At 42.0% G+C, this 22,107-nt stretch overlaps 1 protein-coding gene across 7 annotated transcripts in view; it reads right to left on the bottom strand.

Annotated features, from left to right (window-relative positions):
* The window catches only part of dnai2b (dynein, axonemal, intermediate chain 2b), a 68,515-nt gene that overhangs the window by 44,158 nt on the left and 2,250 nt on the right, over positions 1-22,107 (bottom strand). For all 7 annotated transcript variants that reach the window (XM_048555540.1, XM_048555541.2, XM_048555538.2 and 4 more), the window contains exons 2-4: positions 20,109-20,296; positions 15,176-15,337; positions 10,999-11,123 (exon numbers count right to left, since the gene is read on the bottom strand). In XM_048555540.1, coding sequence (XP_048411497.1) covers positions 10,999-11,123; positions 15,176-15,337; positions 20,109-20,294 — 473 coding nt within the window. In that variant the 5' untranslated portion in view covers positions 20,295-20,296. The remainder of the gene's footprint in view (positions 1-10,998; positions 11,124-15,175; positions 15,338-20,108; positions 20,297-22,107) is intronic.

Below are 22,107 nucleotides of genomic sequence, written 5' to 3'. Positions count from 1 at the left end.
GCAGTGATGCTTGAAATGTTAATGTTTTCTCTGCACAGATGCTGCAGAGTTTCTCCAGCAATTTCTGTTTTTGTATGTTTCAGAAACATTATTATTCAACAAAGTAATAAAACAAAAACTAACGGATTATTTTCCAAGATCAAGATTTGGGGACAGAATGGGAAAACAGCATTTAGGTAGATAATCATCCACGATCTAGAATGGCAGTATAGGTTTGAGAGGCTGAATGGCCTATTTCTGTTTTGATTACAGAAAATTTGATGCTGCATTACATTCAATTTTAAATTAAAACATTACTCAGAGAATAATATGGTAATTAGACATTCTGAACCAATTTTCAAAGAACTGACGATGAACAAACAAACCATTGTTATGTTTTCTCCACCCTACAAGATCCTTAATAAAATAGGTGGTGACATTCTTTCAAAAAAAAGTAAATCCTAAACTCCAGAGATGCAAAATTCACATGCTCTGATTTTTGGCAATGCGGCAATGATTCACATTTTTAAAAATTCATTTGTGAGATGTGGGCAATGTTGGCTGGCCAGGATTTATTGTCCTTCTCTATTTGCCCTTGAGAAGGTGGTGATGGTGAACTGCCTATTTGAAACACAGCAGTCCACCTGCTAAGCGTTGAGCCACAATGCCATTAGTGAGGGAATTCCAGGATTTTGGCCCAGCAAAAGTGAAAAAATGACGATATCGTTCCAAGTCAGGATGGTGAGTGGCTTGGAGGGAAATTTGAAGATGGTGGTGTCCCCTTACATCTGCTGCCTTTGTCCTTCTAGGTGGAAGCAGTCATGGGTTTGGAAGGTGCTTTCTGAGGGTCTTTGGTGAATTTCTGCAGTACTTCTTGTAGATAGTACACACTGCTGCTACTGAGTGTCGGTGGTAGAGGGAGTGGATACTTGTGGATGTAGTGCCCATCAATCGGGCTGCTTTGTCCTGGATGGTGTCAAGCTGCTTGAGTGCTTTTAGGGCTGCACTCATTCAGGCAGGTGGGCAGCATTCCTTCACATTCCTAACGTGTGCCTTGTAGATGGCAGATAGCTCTGACAGTCAGGAGGCAAGTTACTTGCCGCAGCACTCCTAGCTTCTGATCTGCTCTTGTAGTCACTGTGTTTATGTGGTGAGTCACATACGAATATCTGTTCAGGTTGAGGAGAATAAGACACAAAATTCATTTACTCACCTCATCTAGATGATTTTTGTTCCAGTTCCAGTGACTCCAATGCTGCTCAATCCTACTGGTGTGATTAAATAGCAGGAGGTCCAGATAGCTTTCATAGAATCATAGATCATAGAATCCCTACAGTGCAGAAACAGGCCATTCGGCCCAACAGATCCACACTGATCCTCCGAAGAGCATCCCACCCAGACACATTCCGCTAACTCCACACTTCCTGCGTCTAACACACCTAACCTAAACATCCCTGGGTACTATGGGCAATTTAGCATGGCAAATCCCTCTAGCCTGCACATCTTTGGATTGAGGGAGGAAACTGGAGCACGCAAAGGAAACCCATGCAGATACAGGGAGAATGTGCAAACTCCACACAGACAGGCCCCGAGGATGGAATCAAACTTGGGTCCCTGGCACTGTGAGGCAGCAGTGCTAACCACTGAGCCACTGTGCCACCCAGAACAGAACATGTTGCAGAACATATGATACAAGCAGCCTTCCCTTTCCTAATGGCTGACTGTTTACTAAAGGAAAGCTGCAAAAATAAAAATTGCTGTAATGCCAATTCTTATAAACACCAGGGCAAATGGAAGAAGTCAGATGGACTTGTACCCAGCTGAAGGCAAAGGGTGAAGGAGTGACACTGTCTGAATTGCTTTTGTAGAGACATGGTATGGACAGAACCGAGTGAAGGGCCTTTTCCATGCTGTAACCAATCTTGGTGGGCAAAAGGAGCAATGCTATGGTTTCACAAGACAGCCAGGAACCACTCACAGAAGTGCGGGGGAACAGTTTGCCAGAAAGATCAGTTTCAGGATTTGCACTCTCAAACAGCATTGCCAGAAGAGATCTCATGATTTCAAGTTGGGGAATGTATCTTTTTCCTTCCCCACCACCAATATCTCACACTGCTCAATCCACACACCCCCGTCTCTTAACCAGCAAGACCCCCGACATTCAGAATTCAAGGCTAACATCTAAATATTCTGTCTCACCTGTACATATTTACCACACACATCCTCATTCCTCAATATTTTAATATACTTCCTGTGATTCAATTATGGCTGAAATCACAAAATACAGTCCCAGACAACCAATGACATTATATCTTCTCCCGTGCAGGACAAGGTGTTACACTATGGAAGGGTGGAGAACCGAATCTGTGAGGGACAATATCACTTGCATTTCTTAGTCTCTGGGGATACTTTCAGCATGGTGACACTACAGCATCCAAACTTACAGAGAACATTGCCTTACTCATAGACTAATTCCCAAAATATTCCCATCCGGTTCCCTGGTTATGACAAGCAAACTAACGATATTGTAATCATGAACCTCTAGTTTCCCACCCACTCCCTTTTGTCACATCTCCCTTGCAGTTCCTGTTTTCAGACAACCAATGACTGCCTTATAAACTCCAGGAGAAAACAGCAGAGCAAAACACAGCAGTGATAGACAAAAGATAATGTTCATTGCCTGTAGCTCAATAACAGTGTCGGGCAGACCCTTTAAAGTTTCAATACCTGGAACTGCAGGACACTTGAAATCACTTTAGTTTCTGTAAATGAATATTGCAAAACTAGTAGAAATGAAACAAGGAGAGCTGTCAATCAAGCTGGGACACTGATTCACAGTTAGAACATAGAACATAGAACATAGAACAGTACAGCACAGAACAGGCCCTTCAGCCCACAATGTTGTGCCGACCATTGATCCTCATGGATGCACCCTCAAATTTCTGTGACCATATGCATGTCCAGCAGTCTCTTAAATGACCCCAATGACCTTGCTTCCACAACTGCTGCTGGCAACGCATTCCATGCTCTCACAACTCTCTGCGTAAAGAACCTGCCTCTGACATCCCCTCTATACTTTCCACCAACCAGCTTAAAACTATGACCCCTCGTGCTAGCCATTTCTGCCCTGGGAAATAGTCTCTGGCTATCGACTCTATCTATGCCTCTCATTATCTTGTATACCTCAATTAGGTCCCCTCTCCTCCTCCTTTTCTCCAATGAAAAGAGACCGAGCTCAGTCAACCTCTCTTCATAAGATAAGCCCTCCAGTCCAGGCAGCATCCTGGTAAACCTCCTCTGAACCCTCTCCAAAGCATCCACATCTTTCCTATAATAGGGCGCCCAGAACTGGACGCAGTATTCCAAGTGCGGTCTAACCAAAGTTTTATAGAGCTGCAACAAGATGTCACGACTCTTAAACTCAATCCCCCTGTTAATGAAAGCCAAAACACCATATGCTTTCTTAACAACCCTGTCCACTTGGGTGGCCATTTTAAGGGATCTATGTATCTGCACACCAAGATCCCTCTGTTCCTCCACGCTGCCAAGAATCCTATCCTTAATCCTGTACTCAGCTTTCAAATTCGACCTTCCAAAATGCATCACCTCGCATTTATCCAGGTTGAACTCCATCTGCCACCTCTCAGCCCATCTCTGCATCCTGTCAATGTCCCGCTGCAGCCTACAACAGCCCTCTACACTGTCAACGACACCTCCGACCTTTGTGTCGTCTGCAAACTTGCTGACCCATCCTTCAATTCCCTCGTCCAAGTCATTAATAAAAATTACAAACAGTAGAGGCCCAAGGACAGAGCCCTGTGGAACCCCACTCACCACTGACTTCCAGGCAGAATATTTTCCTTCTACTACCACTCGCTGTCTTCTGTTGGCCAGCCAATTCTGTATCCAAGCAGCTAAGTTCCCCTGTATCCCATTCCTCCTGACCTTCTGAATGAGCCTTCCATGGGGAACCTTATCAAATGCCTTACTGAAGTCCATATACACCACATCCACAGCTTGACCCTCATCAACCTTACTAGTCACATCCTCAAAAAACTCGATAAGGTTTGTAAGGCATGACCTACCCCTCACAAAGTTCTCTGGACTATTAGTAAAGATTATAGAATAAAATGAGTTATTTGCACTTCTACTGCCAAAAACACTCCCTGTTACTTTCTAACACATGACAAGAGAAAAAGGTTCAAATATTTCATTTACCTACAGTCAGGTGCCTGGCCCTTGAAATATCATTACTTTGGGTCTCATCTTGCTACTTCACACATCATTTCTCAAGAACATAGAACACAGAGTTTGTCAAGACCTGAATGTTTCAAATTTGGGATTCAGGAGAGAAATCCTCTGCTGCTCCTGAGACTGGGAAGAAAGATAGGCAAGAGAAGAGAACTTAACTGAGTCAGAGGCAGAAAAACCATCTTGTTAATGGAAGCAGGTAGTCGTAAAAGGTGGCATCAGTCTTCCTATCAGAGACAATAGAAACTGCAGATGCTGAAGAATCCGAGATAACAAAGTGTAGAGCTGGATGAACATAGCAGGCCAAGCAGCATCTTAGGAGCAGAAAAGCTGACATTACGGGCCAATAATGAAGGTCTAGGCCCAAAATGTCAGCTTTTCTGCTCCTAAGACGCTGCTTGGCCTGCTGTGTTCATTCAGCTCTACGCTTTGTTATCAGTCTACCTATGATGGGTCCTGGAGTGGGTTAACTGAGGGCCCTTGGCAAAGGAGATAACAGAGATAGAAAGAAGGTGGTTGTGGAATCCAATATGTTGACAAGTCCATGGTAATGTTTGGATACCAGATGATTTCTTGAGAATGTCACATAAATGGAGAAAGCAGGTGGAGTGGAGAGATCAGGGTACGAGCAGGTGTGGACACAATAATGACTATAGGGATAGAGAGGAAAGAAGACACGTGGAAGATGATGTTATAGGGTCAAAATTAAAAGGGAAAGGTTTTAGAGTGATGGAGGGGAGAGGGATGCTTTTCAGTCAGCTCTAGAGTGAGAAAGGAAATTGATGGAAGATAAAGAGAGGCTAGAAGTGATGGAACATGTTTGATAGATGACACACACCAGTTTTCACTATTATTCAAGAAGGATTTGGATGATTATCTATATACAAAATTACATGCAATTGTATGGGAAAAAGCAGGAGATCGGCCCAAGCTAACAATGCTCATTAACAAGCTGGTGTAGGCATGATGGGTCAAATGGCTTCATAATAACTTATGAAGCCTGACTGGAAAGGAACATTGTTATTTGTTGAATGACACAAGAGATCCACCAGATGTGGCATACATAGGCCAGTCCTAGTCTCGCACAAACAGTTCTGTAGGCCCCCTCTTGGGTCTGTGTTCTTTTTTAAAGTAACCCCTTCAGAGACATTATGACACACCTCTGGACTGGTGGTATTTGAATCTGGGCCACCTGACTGAGAGGCAGGGACACTACCACTGTACTAAGAGCCCTATGGGTCTGCCTTCCCCCCCACACCACCCCCGGCTTTGTCTTAGTGAATCTGCTTTATAGATATTTCCCGAATCAGCCTGATTCAGGGGTGAAGCAGGTGAGACTTAATCCTAACCCTCCTGGCCTGGACATATGAACACTATCACTGCACCACAAGAGCGCTCCTGAGTCTGCTTTATCTGTCATAGTAGAAATGTTATTTACACATGACCAAATGATTTTTCCACAACTAAATCATCATTTTTTTTTCAAAACTATTAACCAATACTGGTAATCACCGTGCAGCCAATTAGAAGTTTACCTGCAAAGCCCATTATGTTCCCTGGGTTTGCTGTTTTTTTCTTTGTTAATCTATCTGTTCTTACGCATCTTTGGAAGAGGTAGGATTTGAAAACAGGCTTCTTGGTCTGGCATGGGGAGACAACCACTGTAACACAGAAGTGCCCTCTGGGACTACTTTGTAAAAAACTCAGGTGATGAGTTCAAATTGGGGAGGCCATTGCCTTTTACCAAGGGAACCAATGCTCAATGAGCTCCACAGGGAAATTAATTAGTGGTATACCACGAACCCTGGAAGGGTCATCACATCTGTTCCCCGAAAATCAAGGGTTCTACCTCACTCCTATGATAATGGGGCTTTGTGCTTTGTTTTGCCCACAATCACATTTCCGTTGCTTTCCAGGTTTTGTCAAGGGACAAACATCTCCTTAGTTTGGACCATGTGTGATACTAGTTCCATTATTTTAAGGATAACTTGTGGGATCCCTCAAGATTTTGTCACCGTAGTTCCTTATGTACACCATATCTCTGCCTGGTAATTTTTGAGTCCTAGGAGAAACTTTGACTCCATTGCATTCCTTGGATTGCAGATCCTGTATATGTCTTTCACCTTCTCTTCAATAGGGTATAATCCATTGTTGTCGATTCTGTACTTGAAGTACATTACCTCATTTACGCGGAACATGTTTTTCCCTTTTTAGCTGGATGCCAGCCTCAGAAAAGACCTCCTCCAAACTATCCACATGTTTCTTTGCAGCAGTTCCTGAGATTAAACAGTCATCCAGATAGATAGCACTCTAGGGGCTCCTTGGAGGATATTCTCCATTACCCTTTGCAAACTGAAGAGACCCCAAGGTGCAATCAGGTGTTCTCATATTGTCCTTTGTGAGTACTTAGGGCATAGTAGGCCAATATTGCCTTGAAGTATAGAGTTGAGCCTCTGGGTCTACACAGATCTTAACCCTGGCATCTTTTATCTTCCTGAGGCCCTCTTCAAACATTCGGAATACTTCCCAATTACTTCATATAGATTGCCAGTATCCATTTTAAAATCCTGTTGCCAATCCAGGCAGATTTATTGTAGCCAGTCTCATCCCAAGGGACCTGACCCTTGCACTACCATTGAATCCAGTATGACCTTGACAGCTATTGTCTGATAGTCATAGCCAAGAGGGCTCAGACAGCGGAGGTTCTTCTGCATGGATGGAGATACACTCTCCTTAGCCTAAACTTCTGGAAAGACAAGAGGGTCATTGGTGGATGGGAGATGGAAAAGCAGTGCACCCTTGGAGTGAGCTGAGATTAAGCCCATAAAAGGTGATTTGCTGGCACTCTTCTTCTCTGTTTGTGGGCCAATAACACCTCCCTCACTCCTTGAAAAGGGCATTCAGAGAGAGCTAGAGGTCCCCCAACTCACTCTCACCTATGTCTATCAAGATAGAGTGTAGATCGAAACACATATCAAACAGAAACAGAATACCCTGCCCCAACCAGGCCCTCCTTGGGAGATGCCACCCTTTCAACAAAGGAAGCCAAATGCTCAATTGCTGGGACCAGTACTTATAATGTAGACAGACTCCTGCAGCCTTGGCTTGAATCAGCACTTGGCTTCTGCCATCTTCGACTGAAGGTCCCTTTCCTGTGCCAGCATCTCCATCAGGTTTCCTATGGCTAAATCCATATGCTTGGTGACTGGACAGAGCTTAGCAGGGCTTTGATCTCCAGTAGTTGTCCAATGTCAGAGATTTCAGCTCTCATATTGTCTATCAGTTGCAGTCACATGCCTGTGATGTATTTACCAAAGTGTGACCCCAAGCTTAACACAGAATGTGAATGGACTGAAGTGAATGGATGTGCTGGTAAAGGATGTAGGTGAATGATGATTCCTGTAACCTTTTCTGAGAGGGGGAGGGATGGGACAGAGGTGAAAGTAATGTCATGGACGCCTTCCACTTCCACAGTGATTTTCTGTTCCCTTTGATTATCAGCATTCTTCTACTACAGATAGATAAACAGAATGATTGAGTATCATCATAATTGCTATAACCAATTTATAAGCACGTATGCCAATGACGGCTCCTCCCAGTAAGTGTCTGATTTCAACTCTGTCCATCAACTAGTACAGCTTTCAGATAATAAGGTGATTTTCACACTTTCAATGCATGTTTCATCTGAGAATTCTGTCTGACAGCCATCTACACTTACACATTCATAACGTTTGATGCAATTATCAGTGTCATTTTGCAGCCACTAACTCTTGTGAAGCACAGGAGCAGGATCTCACCTTCCAGCACTGCACCCAAATTCTGAAAGAGGCCAGATTGGCTCTGTATTTCAAAATTTAAATAATGCATGTCTTCGCAAGAAAATGGCAGTTATCTGCAGCCCTTGTCCTTCTAGGTGCTACAGGCCATGATTTTGAAGGTTATTGTTGAAGGAAGCTTGAGAGTTGCTCAAATCCATCTGTAAAAGGTACAGGAAAGTTGACATTTCCTGCTCCTCTGATGCTGCTTGGCCTGCTGTGTTCATCCAGCTTCACACCGTGTTATCTCAGATTCTCCAGCATCGGCAACTCCTACCTTCTGTAAAAGGTACAGATTGCTAACTGTATCAGTGCAGACAGAGTGAATGTTTAAGTTGGTGGTTGAATGACGTGGGCCCCTTTGATTTGGATATATTTAGTTTCTTGACTGTTATTAGTGCTTGCGCCCATCAAGGCAGGTGTTACGTTTTTAGAGTGGATTTGTAGCTTGGGTTGCAGATGTTGGCTCACCAAGCTGCTTTGTTGTTCTGCAGATGTTTCATTACCCTGCTGGGTAACACCATTAGTGCAGCCTCCAATGAAGCACCGTTGTGTTTTCCTACCTGGTATTTAAACTCTGGAGTCCATTGAGCTGGTTTACCTCACTTCCAGCTTTCCTTCACAATAGAGTGTATATGGGCTCAAGTTCTATGTGTTTGTTGACGGCTTTCTTCATGGGCTACCAGGCTTCTAGGAATTCCCGTGCATGTCTCTGCTTTGCTTGTCCGAAGATCTTGGTGTTGTCCCAATTGAACTGGTGGTTCTCCTTATCCATGTGGATAGAGATGAGTGAGTATTGGTTGTGTCTTTTTGTAGCCAATTGATGTTTGTGTACCCTTGTTTATTTCCAAGATAATAAAGTGTGAAGTTGGATGAACACAGCAGGCCAAGCAGCATCTCAGGAGCACAAAAGCTGACGTTTTGGGCCTAGACCCTTCATCGGAGAGGGGGATGGGGTGAGGGTTCTGGAATAAACCCTCACCCCATCCCCCTCTCTGATGAAGGGTCTAGGCCCGAAACGTCAGCTTTTGTGCTCCTGAGATGCTGCTTGGTCTGCTGTGTTCATCCAGCTTCACACTTTATTATCTTGGATTCTCCAGCGTCTGCAGTTCCCATTATCACTTGTTTATTTCCTTCCTGTTTGTCTGATGTAGTGTTTGTCACAGTCTCTGCAGGGAATCTTATATATGATATTGGTTCTGTCCATAGAGGGTAGTGGGTCTTGGTTCGGGTGAGCAGTTGTCAGAGGGTTAAATCTTCCATCATGCTCCTGGCTTGTGCCTTCTAAAGGCTTTGTGGAGTCAGGAGGTGAGTCACTTGCCATGGAATTTCCAGACTCTGATCTGGTCTTATAACCATGATATTGATACTGCTGTTAAATTTCTGATCAATGCTAATCCTCACAATGTTCATGATGGTTGGGGAGCTTGGCAAAGAAAATGTTATTGGATGTGATGAGAAAATGGTTAGATTCTATCTTGCTGGACATAGTCATTGCTTGGCACTGGTGTAATGTAAACATTACTTTTCATTTATCAGTCCAAGGACAAATGTTGTCCAGGTCTTGTTGCATATGGACACACAGACTGCTTCAACATCTGTAGAATAATGAATGGTATTTAAGACTATGCAATCACCTGCAAATATCCCCACCTTACATGGAGGGAAGATCATTGATAAAGCAGTTGAAGACATTTAGGCATAGGATGCTGCCTTCAGGAACTCCTGCTGCAAGGTCCTGGGGTTGAAATTATTGTTCTCTAATAACAACAGCCATTGTCCTTTTGCTCTTGGTATCACAGAATTCTAACAGTACCTAAGGTAGCTTTTCAGCCAATCATATCTGCACTGGTTCTCCGAATGAGCATCTCATTTACTGCCATTCTTCTGTAATTTCTGAGATCCTGGACATAGTTCCTTCTAAAATACAATCTAATTTCTCTTTGAATACCTTGAAAGAACGTGCCTCCACTACACTCCAGACCTTATCCATTCATTCTGTGAAAAAGATTTTCCTCTATCATTTTTACTTCTTGTAATGCTGACTATAAATTCTGCGCCCTCTCATTCTCAATAATTTCATAGGTGGGAATATTTTCTTCTGCATATCCTTTTTCAAATTTTTCATGATTTTTGAATACTTCTGTCAGATCTCCTCTCAGTCTTTTCTTCTCCAAGAAACAGAAAACAACTTCTCCAACCTCAGTAACTGAAATTCTTCATCCCTGGAATGATTCTCGCAAAACCCTTTAACTCACTAATGCCTTTATGCCCTTCTGAAAGTACGTTGCTTAGAAATGAATGCAATACTCCAGCTGAGGATGAAATAGTGCCTTATAATTCCAAATATTTGCTACAGACTGTTAGCGGGATTATCGTCAATCCAGCACGTACAGATGAATTTCTGACAGCACCTGAATATACCCAGAGCCTTGAAGAATGTGACATGAATCTCACAGATGGCAGATGTGATGTCGACTGCCACTGGGGTAGACAACTACTGCTGCTAGAAGCAACATTATGAGTACATTCACACTGACTAATTCAAAGAATGTGGATGAATTTTGTAACAGACACTAGGAAGAGACAGAAGCTTAGTGGCAAATCTGAAGAACAAAACAAAGTAGTGAATTCAGACAAGGATGAACTGAATTGTTGTTTTTAAAATGTTAAGCAGGGAGGGATGTGGAAGATGTTACAGTTAAGATTAGTTGTCAGATAATAGTTTTTAATTAAAAGATTCGTCATGTCTTTATGTGTGGAGCTGCAAGAAATTGTGGGTAAGCTTGAATACATTACCTTTTGGTCAGTTGCCTTGGGATTTTCCATAATTATTTACTCACAATTCGAAACTGGCTGGTGTTACCCTTGAAAAATTGTCCATAATCTTTCACTGACAAGGAATTTTTCATCTAAAGAGACATCCATATAATACTCAAGGATGCACCATTACCTGAAAACATTTATAGTTTTTGCAGATGAAGGTTCGATAAATCTTTCAACAGATTCCTCTTTATCATCAAAGTATTCCTCATAAATATTAATTGCGTTGTTCTGTTTGATGCAGTGCTCCATTAACTACAAAATCAGGAAAGAATATTCAGTCAATATGCAAGTTTCATTTAGTAAGGAGATGCATGTCGTTTATTTTGTTGTTCATCACCTACATATGCAGGAACATGTCTAAAAGAGTACAACAGGAGCCACTCTACTCCTGAAAAATCATGCGTATTAATACAAAAATTTAAAGACAAGCCCTATTAGTCTGTGTTGATGCTATTCTATTACTGTTGGATGTTGGACGATTTATGATTTCAGCTGAGATCAATAATGCTGTTATTTTTGAAATCAAAAAATGCAAGTATTTACTGCAGAGTGAAGTTACAAGGTTCATCGTTAAAACCAAAACATTTCACAACACAAATATCAAACATCATGAAAGCCAACTACTACATTCTATCTTAAATAGTCAGTCTGTTAAAGATTTTGAAAATACAAGGAACAGCTACTTACCTTCTAAGCCAAATCTCTTAAACTAAATTTCCTTCCATATCCATTTGAGTTGCACCCCAAAAAAATCAGTCAGGTAACTTATTAGAAATTGTAAGATTAACCATTTTATCTGAGTACCATTTGAAAGATTCATATATAGGTTGAATTTCCTGGTTCTTCCACTTACTTCTAACAAGGTGTTTCCTTCAAATCCCCTCCTTCTGGGTATAAGCCCACCGTTCAATGCAGTTATCACTAATACCTTAGTGAGTCACCTTGAGTCAGAACTCTCCTTGTTTGAATGTTCTTTAACTCCAGAGTCTTGCCTCTGAGAACTCTCTTTCTTCTCAGTTTGGCTATCCCAGAAATCCAACTCACCATTAACTGAGACCTTCTATTATTTTAAGGGTTTTATTCTTTTGGTCATTATTAAGAATATTAGTTAAATTCTGCTGAAAAAGAGTTGTTCCCTGCAGCCAGCTTCTTCTGAACTAAACACTTTGAAAGACATGAGGTAACAAGGTGCAGAGCTGGATGAACACAGCAGGCCAAGCAGCACCAGAGGAGCAGGAAGGCTGACGTTTCAGGCCTAGACCCTCCTTCAGAAATGGGGGAGGGGAAGGGGGTTCTCAAATAAATAGGGAGAGAGGAGGAGACGGATAGAAGATGGGTAGAGGAGAAGATAGGTGGAGAGGAAACAGACAGGTCAAAGAGATGGGGATGGAGCCAGTAGAGGTGAGTGTATGTGGGGAGGTAGGGAGGGGATAGGTAAGTCCAGGCAGGACGGACAGGTCAGGGGATGGGATGAGGTTAGTAGGTAGAAGATGGGGGTAGGGCTTGAGGTGGGAGGAGGGGATAGGTGGGAGGGAGAACAGGTTAGGGAGGCAGGGGCGAGCTGGGCTGGTTTTGGGATGCGTAGGGGGAGGGGAGATTTTGAAGCTTATGAAGTCCACATTGATACCATAGGGCTGCAGGGTTCCGAAGTGGAATATGAGTTGCTGTTTCTGTAACCTTTGGTTAGCATCGTTGTGGCACTGCAGGAGGCCCAGGATGGACATGTCGCCTGAGGAATGGGAGGGGGAGTTGAAATGGTTCGCGACTGGGAGGTGCAGTTGTTCAGTGTGAACTGAACGTAGGTGTTCTGCACAGCAGTCCCCAAGCTGCCGCTTGATTTCCTAATGTAGAGGAGGCCACAACGGGAACAGCGGATGCAGTATACCACATTAGCAGATGTGCAGGTGAACATCTGCTTGATGTGGAAAGTCTTCTTGGGGCCTGGGATGGGTGTGAGGGGGGAGGTGTAGGGGCAGGTGTAGCACTTCCTGCGGTTGCAGGGAAAAGTGCCGGGTGTGGTGGGGCTGGAGGGGAGTGTGGAGCGGACAAGGGAGACACAGAGGGAGTGGTCCCTCCGGAAGGGGAGGGAAAAATGTCTTTGGTGGTGGGGTCGGATTGCAGATGGCGTAAGTGTCAGAGGATGATGCATTGGATCTGGAGGTTGGTGGGATGATACGTGAGGATGAGGGGGGTTCTGTTTTGGTTGTTCTTGCAGGAAGGGTGTGTGAGGGGCAAGTTGCGGGAAATACAAGAGACATGGTCAAGGGCATTCTCGACCACTGAGAGGGGGAAGTCCTTGAAAAATGAGAACATCTGAGATGTATGCGAGTGGGATGCCTCATCCTGGGATCAGATGTGGTGGAGTCGAAGGAATTGAGAATAGGGGATGGCATTTTTCCAGGAAGGTGAGTGGGAGGAGTATTTTAGGTAGTGGAGTCGGTGGGCTTGAAATGGATATCAGTTTCTAGGTGGTTGCCATAGATTGAGACAGAGAGGTCCAGGAAGGAGAGAGAGAGATATGGTCCAGGTGAACTAAAGGTTGGGGTGGAAGCTGTTGGTAAAGTGGACGAACTGTTTGAGCTCATCGTGGTAGCACGAGGTGGCGTCGATACAGTCATCAATGTAACGAGAGGAAGAGGTGGGGTTTAGGGCCAGTGTAGGTACGGAAGAGGGATTGTTCCACGTAACCTACAAAGAGGCAGGCATAGCTTGGGCCCATGTGGATACCCATGGCCACCCCCTTTGTCTGCAGGCAGTGGGAGGAATTAAAAGAGAAGTTGTTGAGGGTGAGGGCGAGTTTGGCTAAGCTGATGAGGGTGTCATTGGAGGGGGAACTGGTCGGGCCTGCGGGACAAGAAGAAGCGGAAGGCCTTTAGGCCATCTGTATGGGGAAGGCAGGTGTATAGGGACTGGATGTCCATGGTAAAGGTGAGCTGTTGGGGACCAGGGAATTGGAAGTTCTGGAGGAGGTGGAGGGCATGGGTGGTGTCACGGATGTAGGTAGGAGGTTCCTGGACCAAGGGGGAGAAAATGGAGTCAAGAGAGGTGGAGACAAGTTTGGTAGGGCAGGAGCAGGTGGAGACAATGGGTCGACCAGGATAGTCAGGTTTGTGGATTTTGGGAAGGAGACAGAGCAGGCGATATGGGGTTGGGGAACAATGAGGTTGGAGGCTGTGGGTGGAAGGTCACCTGAGGTGATGAGGTTGTGGATGGTTTGGGAGATGATGGTTTGGTGGTCAGGGGTGGGGTCATGATCAAGGGGGCGGTAGGAGGAGGTGTCGGAGAGTTGGCGCCTGCCTTGGCGATGTAGGGGTTAGTGCGCCATACTACAACTGCACCTCCCTTTTCCGCGGGTTTTATGATGAGGCTGGGATTGGAGCGGAGTGAGTGGAGGGCTGCACGTTCTGCGGGGGAGAGGTTAGAGTGGGTGAGAGGGGTGGAGAGGTTGAGGTGATTGATATCTCGAAGGTAATTGCAGATGAAGAGGTCGAAGGAGTGTAGGAGGCCTTGGGGTGGTGTCCAGATGGAGGGGGTATGTTGGAAGCAGGAGAAGGGGGTCAGTAGAGGGAGGGTTAGGCTCACGGTTAAAGAAGTAAGCGTAGAGGTGGAGGTGGCAGAAAAACTGCTCAATGTCTAAACGTGACCAGTATTCGTTGATGTGTGGGTGGAGGGCGACAAAGGTGAGCCCTTTACTGAGGACTGACCATTCGTCCTCAGTAAGGGGGAGGTCTGGGGGGGGATGGTGAAGACTCACAGGGCTGGGTGCTACTGTTTCCTCTGGAGGTGTTGGCTGTGGAGGCGGCGGGCTCTGCACCTTGTTATCTCAGATTCTCCAACATCTGCAGTTCCTACTATCTCTGTTTGAAAGACATGTTTCCTGTATTAATCTTCATTTGTACCCTTCTCTTTTTTATTGTTTAGTTCAAAGTCAGTTTGATCACATGATCAGTTTCTGGGACCAGATGCTTTCTTGCAAGATGTCATCTTCTCAAGAAACCTAGTCCTTAGTCTTGAAGTCCAAAGCATTTGTCACTTTTTTTATATTTGACAAAGAGATGCAAGAAAATAGAATCAGTTAAGTTAGAAGGATGATTCCCTTACTAAAAATATCCTTTGAGCTGTTAGCATTGACAAAACAGCTCTTTTTGAGGTCGTATGTTACCACTTCCCAAAAACCAAAAAATATTACAAAGATGAGCAAAAGTCAATTCACCAACTTTACAAATACATTAGAATTACTAACACTTTTTTTATGGGGAAGCAAAGAAACGCTACTTTGCATTAAGATCTTCATATTCACTTACACTACCAAGCTGCATGAGTGTGTAGACATAATTCTCATCCTTTTCCACTTTCTTCCTGTAACGAATGGTATGTTCCAGATCATTTGCATTTATATCTTTGGGCCAGCCACCCTCTACATGGTTAATCCCTCGAGTCTCTGTCTTAAAACGTTCTGTATTGGCCTTAAAGTGGAGAGAAAAATAAAGATGGTAAGAATATTGAAGAACTGCAACGAATTTCTTCATTTGGCAGGATATCATTTCGGGTACTATGGTCAGATTTCTTCTGTTTTCACAAAGATCTCAGCCACACCTTGTATCTAAAATTAATGTTTGTTTGTAAAGAAAGAATCACATAAGACAATGATGCAGATAGTTATCATTCTTTGTCTTCTACATTTTCATTACATTATTTTTATAAACAAGTCAGGAGGCTGACCACTCTTTTCCCTCCACTTATGAGTTGATGACAACAGATCGAGAATTCAAAAGAAATGTGATATATCCAAATTAATAAATAATTCATTGCCTTTAACTTGACGTAAGGAATAAGACAGCCACATTCCTTAAGTTAATCAAGGAAAGCCACTTTCATTTCTAAAAGTCACACAAAAGCAAACGCTGGAATTATTAACAATAGATTAAAAACAAACAAATATATCAAACAACTCACTAAAGCAAAAGCAACACACAATCACCAGTAACAGCCCCACACCCCCAAACATGGAAAATGCTCTGCAGTGTATCAGGTCTTAAAGCTTGGATAAGTTGAATTTAAAGTTATGAAAAAAAATTCCGCATAGGATGTTCAGATTCTTGTTTACAGTTGCTGCTGGTCCCAGAGTTTCTCGGTGCAATTGCGACCGACATATTTGTTTTGTTCTTTTGGAGGCAGTAATGTTGATTCAGAATTAAGAATTCTTGGCGTGCAGTAGAAGAGTCCTGTGATGAGTATCAGCTCTCAAACCTTGATTAAAGAGATTCCAGAGAAAGAGAAAGGGGTAAGGCTGTTGTGTCGTTGGCAGTTTCTGACTGACTAACTGTTGAACTGCTGAACCTAGAACTGATGTGGATGACCTGTCAAAGCACTGTAAGGGACTTTCATGTTTGTAAATAGTCAGGAACAAAAGAAACAAGTATTGGATCGTCTTTTATCAGAATGTGTGAACATTATATTTTACCAAGGAAGCTTAGAAATTGCAGCGAAGTTCAAGAATAGAAAAAAAAACTTATAGCCTTTGCATCTTAACATGCAAAGCGTACGGAATAAGGTAGTTGTGCTGACAGCGCAAATTGAGGTAAGTAAGTATGATCTCATAATTATTATGCAAAAATGGTTACAAGGAGATCAAAACTTAGAACTTATTATTCAGGAATATTTAATTTTTTGGAGTGATGCGAGAGTTGTGAGATAGCACTATTAATAAGAGATTAAATGAGGACAGTTGTGTGAGATGATCTAGCCTCAGATGATGTACAGTCCATTTCGGCAGAGGTAAAAAGAAGAGTAACAGAAAGGAGCCATTGATCGAGTAGAGTACGGACTTCCAAATAGTCGCTATTCTGTCAGCAAGGCTATAAATCAACAAATAAAAGCAGTATGCAAAAAGAATAGAGCATTAACTATGAGTGACTGTAACCTTCAGGTTCAGGGAGATAAGTAAAGAGGTAGCTACAGAGATGGTAAATGCATTGGCTGTAATTTGCCAAAAAATCATTGGATTCCCGCGAAGTACCAAAAGATTGGAAAACTATTATTGTGATATTCCTATTCAAAAAGGAAAGGAGGCAAAACGCAGGTAATTATAGACAAATTAGTCCAACATCTATTGTTGGAAAAGTATTGGTATCAATTGTTTACAAAGTTATACCAGAATACTTGGAAAATTATAATCTAATCAAGCAGCACCAACATGGCTTCATGAAAGGGAAATGGTGTCTGACTAATTTATTAGAGATTTTCAAGGAATAAATAAAAGGACCCAGTAAATGTGCTATATTTGGAATTTTTACAATGCACTCACATAAGGGTAAGTCATAAAATAAGTTGCATTGTGCTGAAAACAGTATATTGGCATGGACAGAGATTTGGCTAAAGGGCAGGAAACGGGGGGATAAGGGGCTCTTTTGCAGATTGGTGACCTACTAATAGCGTGGTTCCACAGGCATCTGTACTGGGACCACCAACGTTCATAACTTATATTAATGACTTGAAGGAAGGAAGTGAATGTATTGTAGCCAATTTTGTAGATGACTCAAAAATAGGTGGAAACAGTTATTGTGAGATGGATGCAAACAGTTTATAGAGAGATATTGATAGATTTAGTAAATGGGCGAAAAGCTGGCAAATGGAGTATAGACTGGGAATATGTGAAATTGTTCATTTTGGAAGGGAGAGCAAAAGAACAGAATACTACTTTATTCAAGAAAAACTGCAGAAATCTGCAACACAAAGAGATTTGGGATACTTGCGCAACAAACTTTGTTTTAACTGGCACCTTGTGAACTGGCACTCTCAATAAACCAGCAAAAAAAACAGTAAAATACTGGAATTTTATTATTTCATCACACTCTCTGCAGCATCCAAGTACAAGTAGTTCAATGTGCAGGTAAGAAAGATTTTTGTCGGGAAGTTTTATTTAAGACAAAGTTACATTATTATTTAAATGATTTAGCATAAATAAAGAATAACAGCAACATGTATACCTCAGAGTTACATTTCTATAACTTACTGTGTGTTTTTACATTGCTGATGCAGATCGCTTGATCAACCAGAATATTTGATCAACCGGCACAATCCTGATTCCATAAGTGATGATTAATAAAGCATTTGCTGTACATGAAACAAAGTTAGCACACAGGTCCAACAGGTAATCAAGAAGATGAATGGAATGTAGACCCTTATTTAAAGGATGATGGTGTATAAGTGTAAGGAAGTTTTACTGCAACTGTGGAAACTGCTGGTCGGATCATTTCCGGAATACTGAGCGTAATTTTGGGCCCTTATTTAGGGAAAGATATCATTTCATTGGACGTGATTCAGAGCAGGTTTACTAGGATGATCCCCTGCAGGACGATCCCTAGTATGGAAGGATTTTCTTATGACCAAAAGGATGGGGCTCCACTCATTGGAGTTTAGAAAAATGAGGGGTGATCTCATTGAAATATATAGGATTCTTAAGGAGCTTGACAAGGTGATACTTGCTGACAGGATTTTCTCCTCATGGGAGAGTCTACAAATCTTCAGTCTCAAAATAAAGGGGCCCGAATTTAAGGCTAAGATGAGGAGGAATTCCTTTTCTCTGAGTACCAAGAGTCTTGGAACTTCTTGCTAGAGAGAGCTCTGGGGCAGTCCTTGTGTAAATTTAAGGCTGAGACAGACAGATTCTTGATTTGGGTGGCAGTTGTGGCTGGGGGGAGGGGGTGCATTCGGATCTAAGATTACAGGGAAAATGTAGGAAACTGGACATGAGGAATGTCAGTTCAGCTATGATCTTACTGACTGGCAGAACAGACTCGAGGGGCTGAATAGCATATTCCTGTTCCTATTTCTTATGTCTGTCTGGGATGTTACAATTTTCAGCTAACTGACTTGTCATAGTTATCAATTTCAGAACACAAAAAGACAAAACAAAAACATTACATATTCTCCTTAGGAGAAGTGGAGGTTTCTGTACAATGTCTTTGAAAAAAAAAGTTTTTATTATTTCAAACTTTTAACAAATATTTTATTCCATACCGTACAGCTAAAATTTTCACTTGCATCCATACACATATTATACTAGTGATAATGGGAACTGCAGATGCTGGAGAATCCAAGATAACAAAGTGTGGAGCTGGATGAACACAGCAGGCCAAGCAGCATTTCAGGAGCACAAAAGCTGACGTTTTGGGCCTAGACTCGGGCCTCTGATGAAGGGTCTAGGCCTGAAACGTCAGCTTTTGTGCTCCTGAGATGCTGCTTGGCCTGCTGTGTTCATCCAGCTCCACACTTTGTTATCACATATTATACTAGCAAAGTTATAAAGGCTTATGCAAGTTAATTTAACAAGTGTGATTTAACAGGATTCACACTGTGACATTAACAGAATTCAGGGCCCGCATTTTCCATGTGCCTTTTTTAAAAAGCTCTGTACAGATCATCAACAATTATTTATTTTTAAGATAATCTTTTTATGGCAAATATAGTAAAATTATGTCAAAGTTTCCTTTGGAAACATTTTGACCAGCTTGTTTCTTTTCTATTTTGTACTTTGGGTTCTCAACAGTTCTGATGGAATGACAACCAACTCTGGCAACCTGTGCCTCCTCACATATGGATACATATTAGCCATGTCGTGTGACACAAATGACTTTTGCCTGGGAAGAGATTAAAGAATGCCTGCAAAATGCACATATAAAAGACAACCTGCCAATTAGTTGGTAGGGGACTTCATAAACATGCCAAGTTCGGAAAAAGTTTTTGGCCGCATACAAGATCAAAAACAACTAAGAAGCACACCACTCTTCTTCAAAACATTAAAAGCCTAATTTACTTTGCACACTCTGCCACAAGCTTTTCTAACCAGTAATAGTAACGTAGATGTAAGAAGCAAGAAAGACGTTCCAAATATTAGCCTCTTTTTAAGGAGTATCTCAACTTATTTACATTTTGGCTACATTTGTGAAGATTACTGTGGACAATATGAAATGTTTTAAAAAAAACCTTTAAAGATACTGAATGGTATGTAAAGGATTTTTGAAGAACTGGATATTCAAATATGTGAAATTTCTGGTGATTACGTGAAAAAGATTTTAAACATAGGAAATAATGAATAAACACAACTGGCAGAGAAACCTGGGATTCAGTTCAACCTCCCCTTGTTAAGTGTGCAGTACTTCCTAGCAGTATCGGGAATTTTTAAGAAGACTCAAAAATTGAAGGAGCTGCAGTTTTCAACTGTTGCTATCCTACCTCATGTTCAGACATGTCCTTTGAAACTTGTACAAACACATCAATGGGATTTTTCTCGATGAAGTTTTCTGCCAACGATGGATCCGGGACAATGTCAACATGTAGCTCTGCTGGGCGATCTGAAAAGTTACACTGCCGCCCAAACTCGCTCCGTATTTTAGTATAGACATACACTATTTCCATCATCTCTGCAATGTACCAAAATAATGTACTTAGTTCAACAAATTATTTAACTATTCTATATTCCAATAATTTAGTGAAATAAATAATCACTGATGGTGGACAAGTAGAATGATTTGACATTTTAATAAAATCAGCTTTATCTTTAACTTTATCTTATGCTCAGTCCCTGCAGTACTACTGTAACATTTTGACTATTACTCTATTCTTTGATTGATTTATGATCAAATCTCATCACTTATAATTTTTATCATTTGATCTCCTGCTTCACTGCTAACACTGTAGCAAAACTGTGACGTTTAGCATGATTCTGTTCTGAATTCGAGACTGACATTGTGGGGGCAATGGAGTGAAACAAAACAGTGCAAGAGAGGGACAAGACTTATAACTCTTTACTTTGAATAAACTAGAGACTTTCAGTATTAATTACAGAACCATAGAATCCATATAGAATCAAATCAGGCCATTTGACCCATCAAGTCCACACCCAACACACCTGACCCTATCCCTATAACCCTGCATTTCCCATGGCTAATCCACCTAGCCTGCACATCCCTGGACACTAAGAACAATGGTCAATCTCACTAACTTGGTCAAGCATGGTCAATCTCACTAACTTGCACACCTTTGGACTGTGGGAGGAAACCAGCACTGACATTGGGAGAACCTGCAAACTCCACACAGACAATCGGCCAAGGATAGGATTGAACCCAGGTCCCTGGCACTTCAGGCACTAGTGTTAACCACTGAGCCATCGATTAACAGTGTAGGAAAAACACAGATGATATTAGCAACTATTGTGACAAATATTTTCTGAACCTAATTCCAAACAGAAGGCTGTGAAGGAGTGTCACAGTTTTGGAGTTCACTAAATATGCACTTGGTTGGATCATATCTTCTATGATCTGGAGTGCACTGGTTCTTCACAACATGTAAGTAAATAGAACCGCAACTCAGGGAGAAGGAAAAGGAACATTTTAGTTTAGACTTTTTCAGGCTATCAGCTGGACTTGAGGAAATTTCTTATGAGTATTAAGTTTTTCCAACAAGAGAGAATCAAACCATTGCACCTTAACATTGAATGGAATGAATAAAATATTTCCAATCACAATATCTGATTCACAACTTTTGAATAGCCTGATCTTAAATAACACAAGGAAACTTTTTAAATCCACACAAAACTATTTACTGCATGCCAAATAAACCTTTGGGATGGAGGCTGCGAGAAGGTACAGTTACAGGGGTTAGGCAATTGGCAGCAGGGAGGTGGGTGGGGATTGAGCTGCACTGTCATTGTGCTACATGCTGAAGTCTGACCATGAGGTCAGCATTGGAGAAATTGTCAGGAGGGACTGGGCAGTACAAATTTCCCCACAAAAAATTTAAACTTCCAAAACAATTACTGCATTTTTGTGTGAGTCAGGATTTCTGAAGGGATGTGCAAGAGGCAGAAAATTAACTGTTTTCAAGGAGTTAGACAGAGTTATTGGGGCTAAAGGGATCAAAAGGTATATAGAGAAAGCAGGAAGAGGGCACTAATTTGGATGATCATGATCATATTGAATGGCACTGCTCAAAGAACCAAACGGCTTACTGCTGTTTCTATTTTCTATATTTCTAACCCACATGCAGGTCTATCACGTCAACCAATTAACTCAAGTACAAGATTTTTCAAAGGTGCAATCGACAGTTGCAGTTAGGCTCATTTTCACATCTGGAAAATTTCATCTACCCTATTAATGAGTGAGTCAACCGTACAAGTCATTTGATGGAAAATGTGGTTCATGTCAGTGTGAGACTTTTTCTAAATTTAATTCCA

The sequence above is a fragment of the Stegostoma tigrinum genome, chromosome 22 (genome assembly GCF_030684315.1).
Source record: "Stegostoma tigrinum isolate sSteTig4 chromosome 22, sSteTig4.hap1, whole genome shotgun sequence".
In the NCBI taxonomy this organism is placed as follows: Eukaryota; Metazoa; Chordata; class Chondrichthyes; order Orectolobiformes; family Stegostomatidae; genus Stegostoma; species Stegostoma tigrinum.
This window is presented reverse-complemented; position numbering and strand designations above follow the sequence as displayed.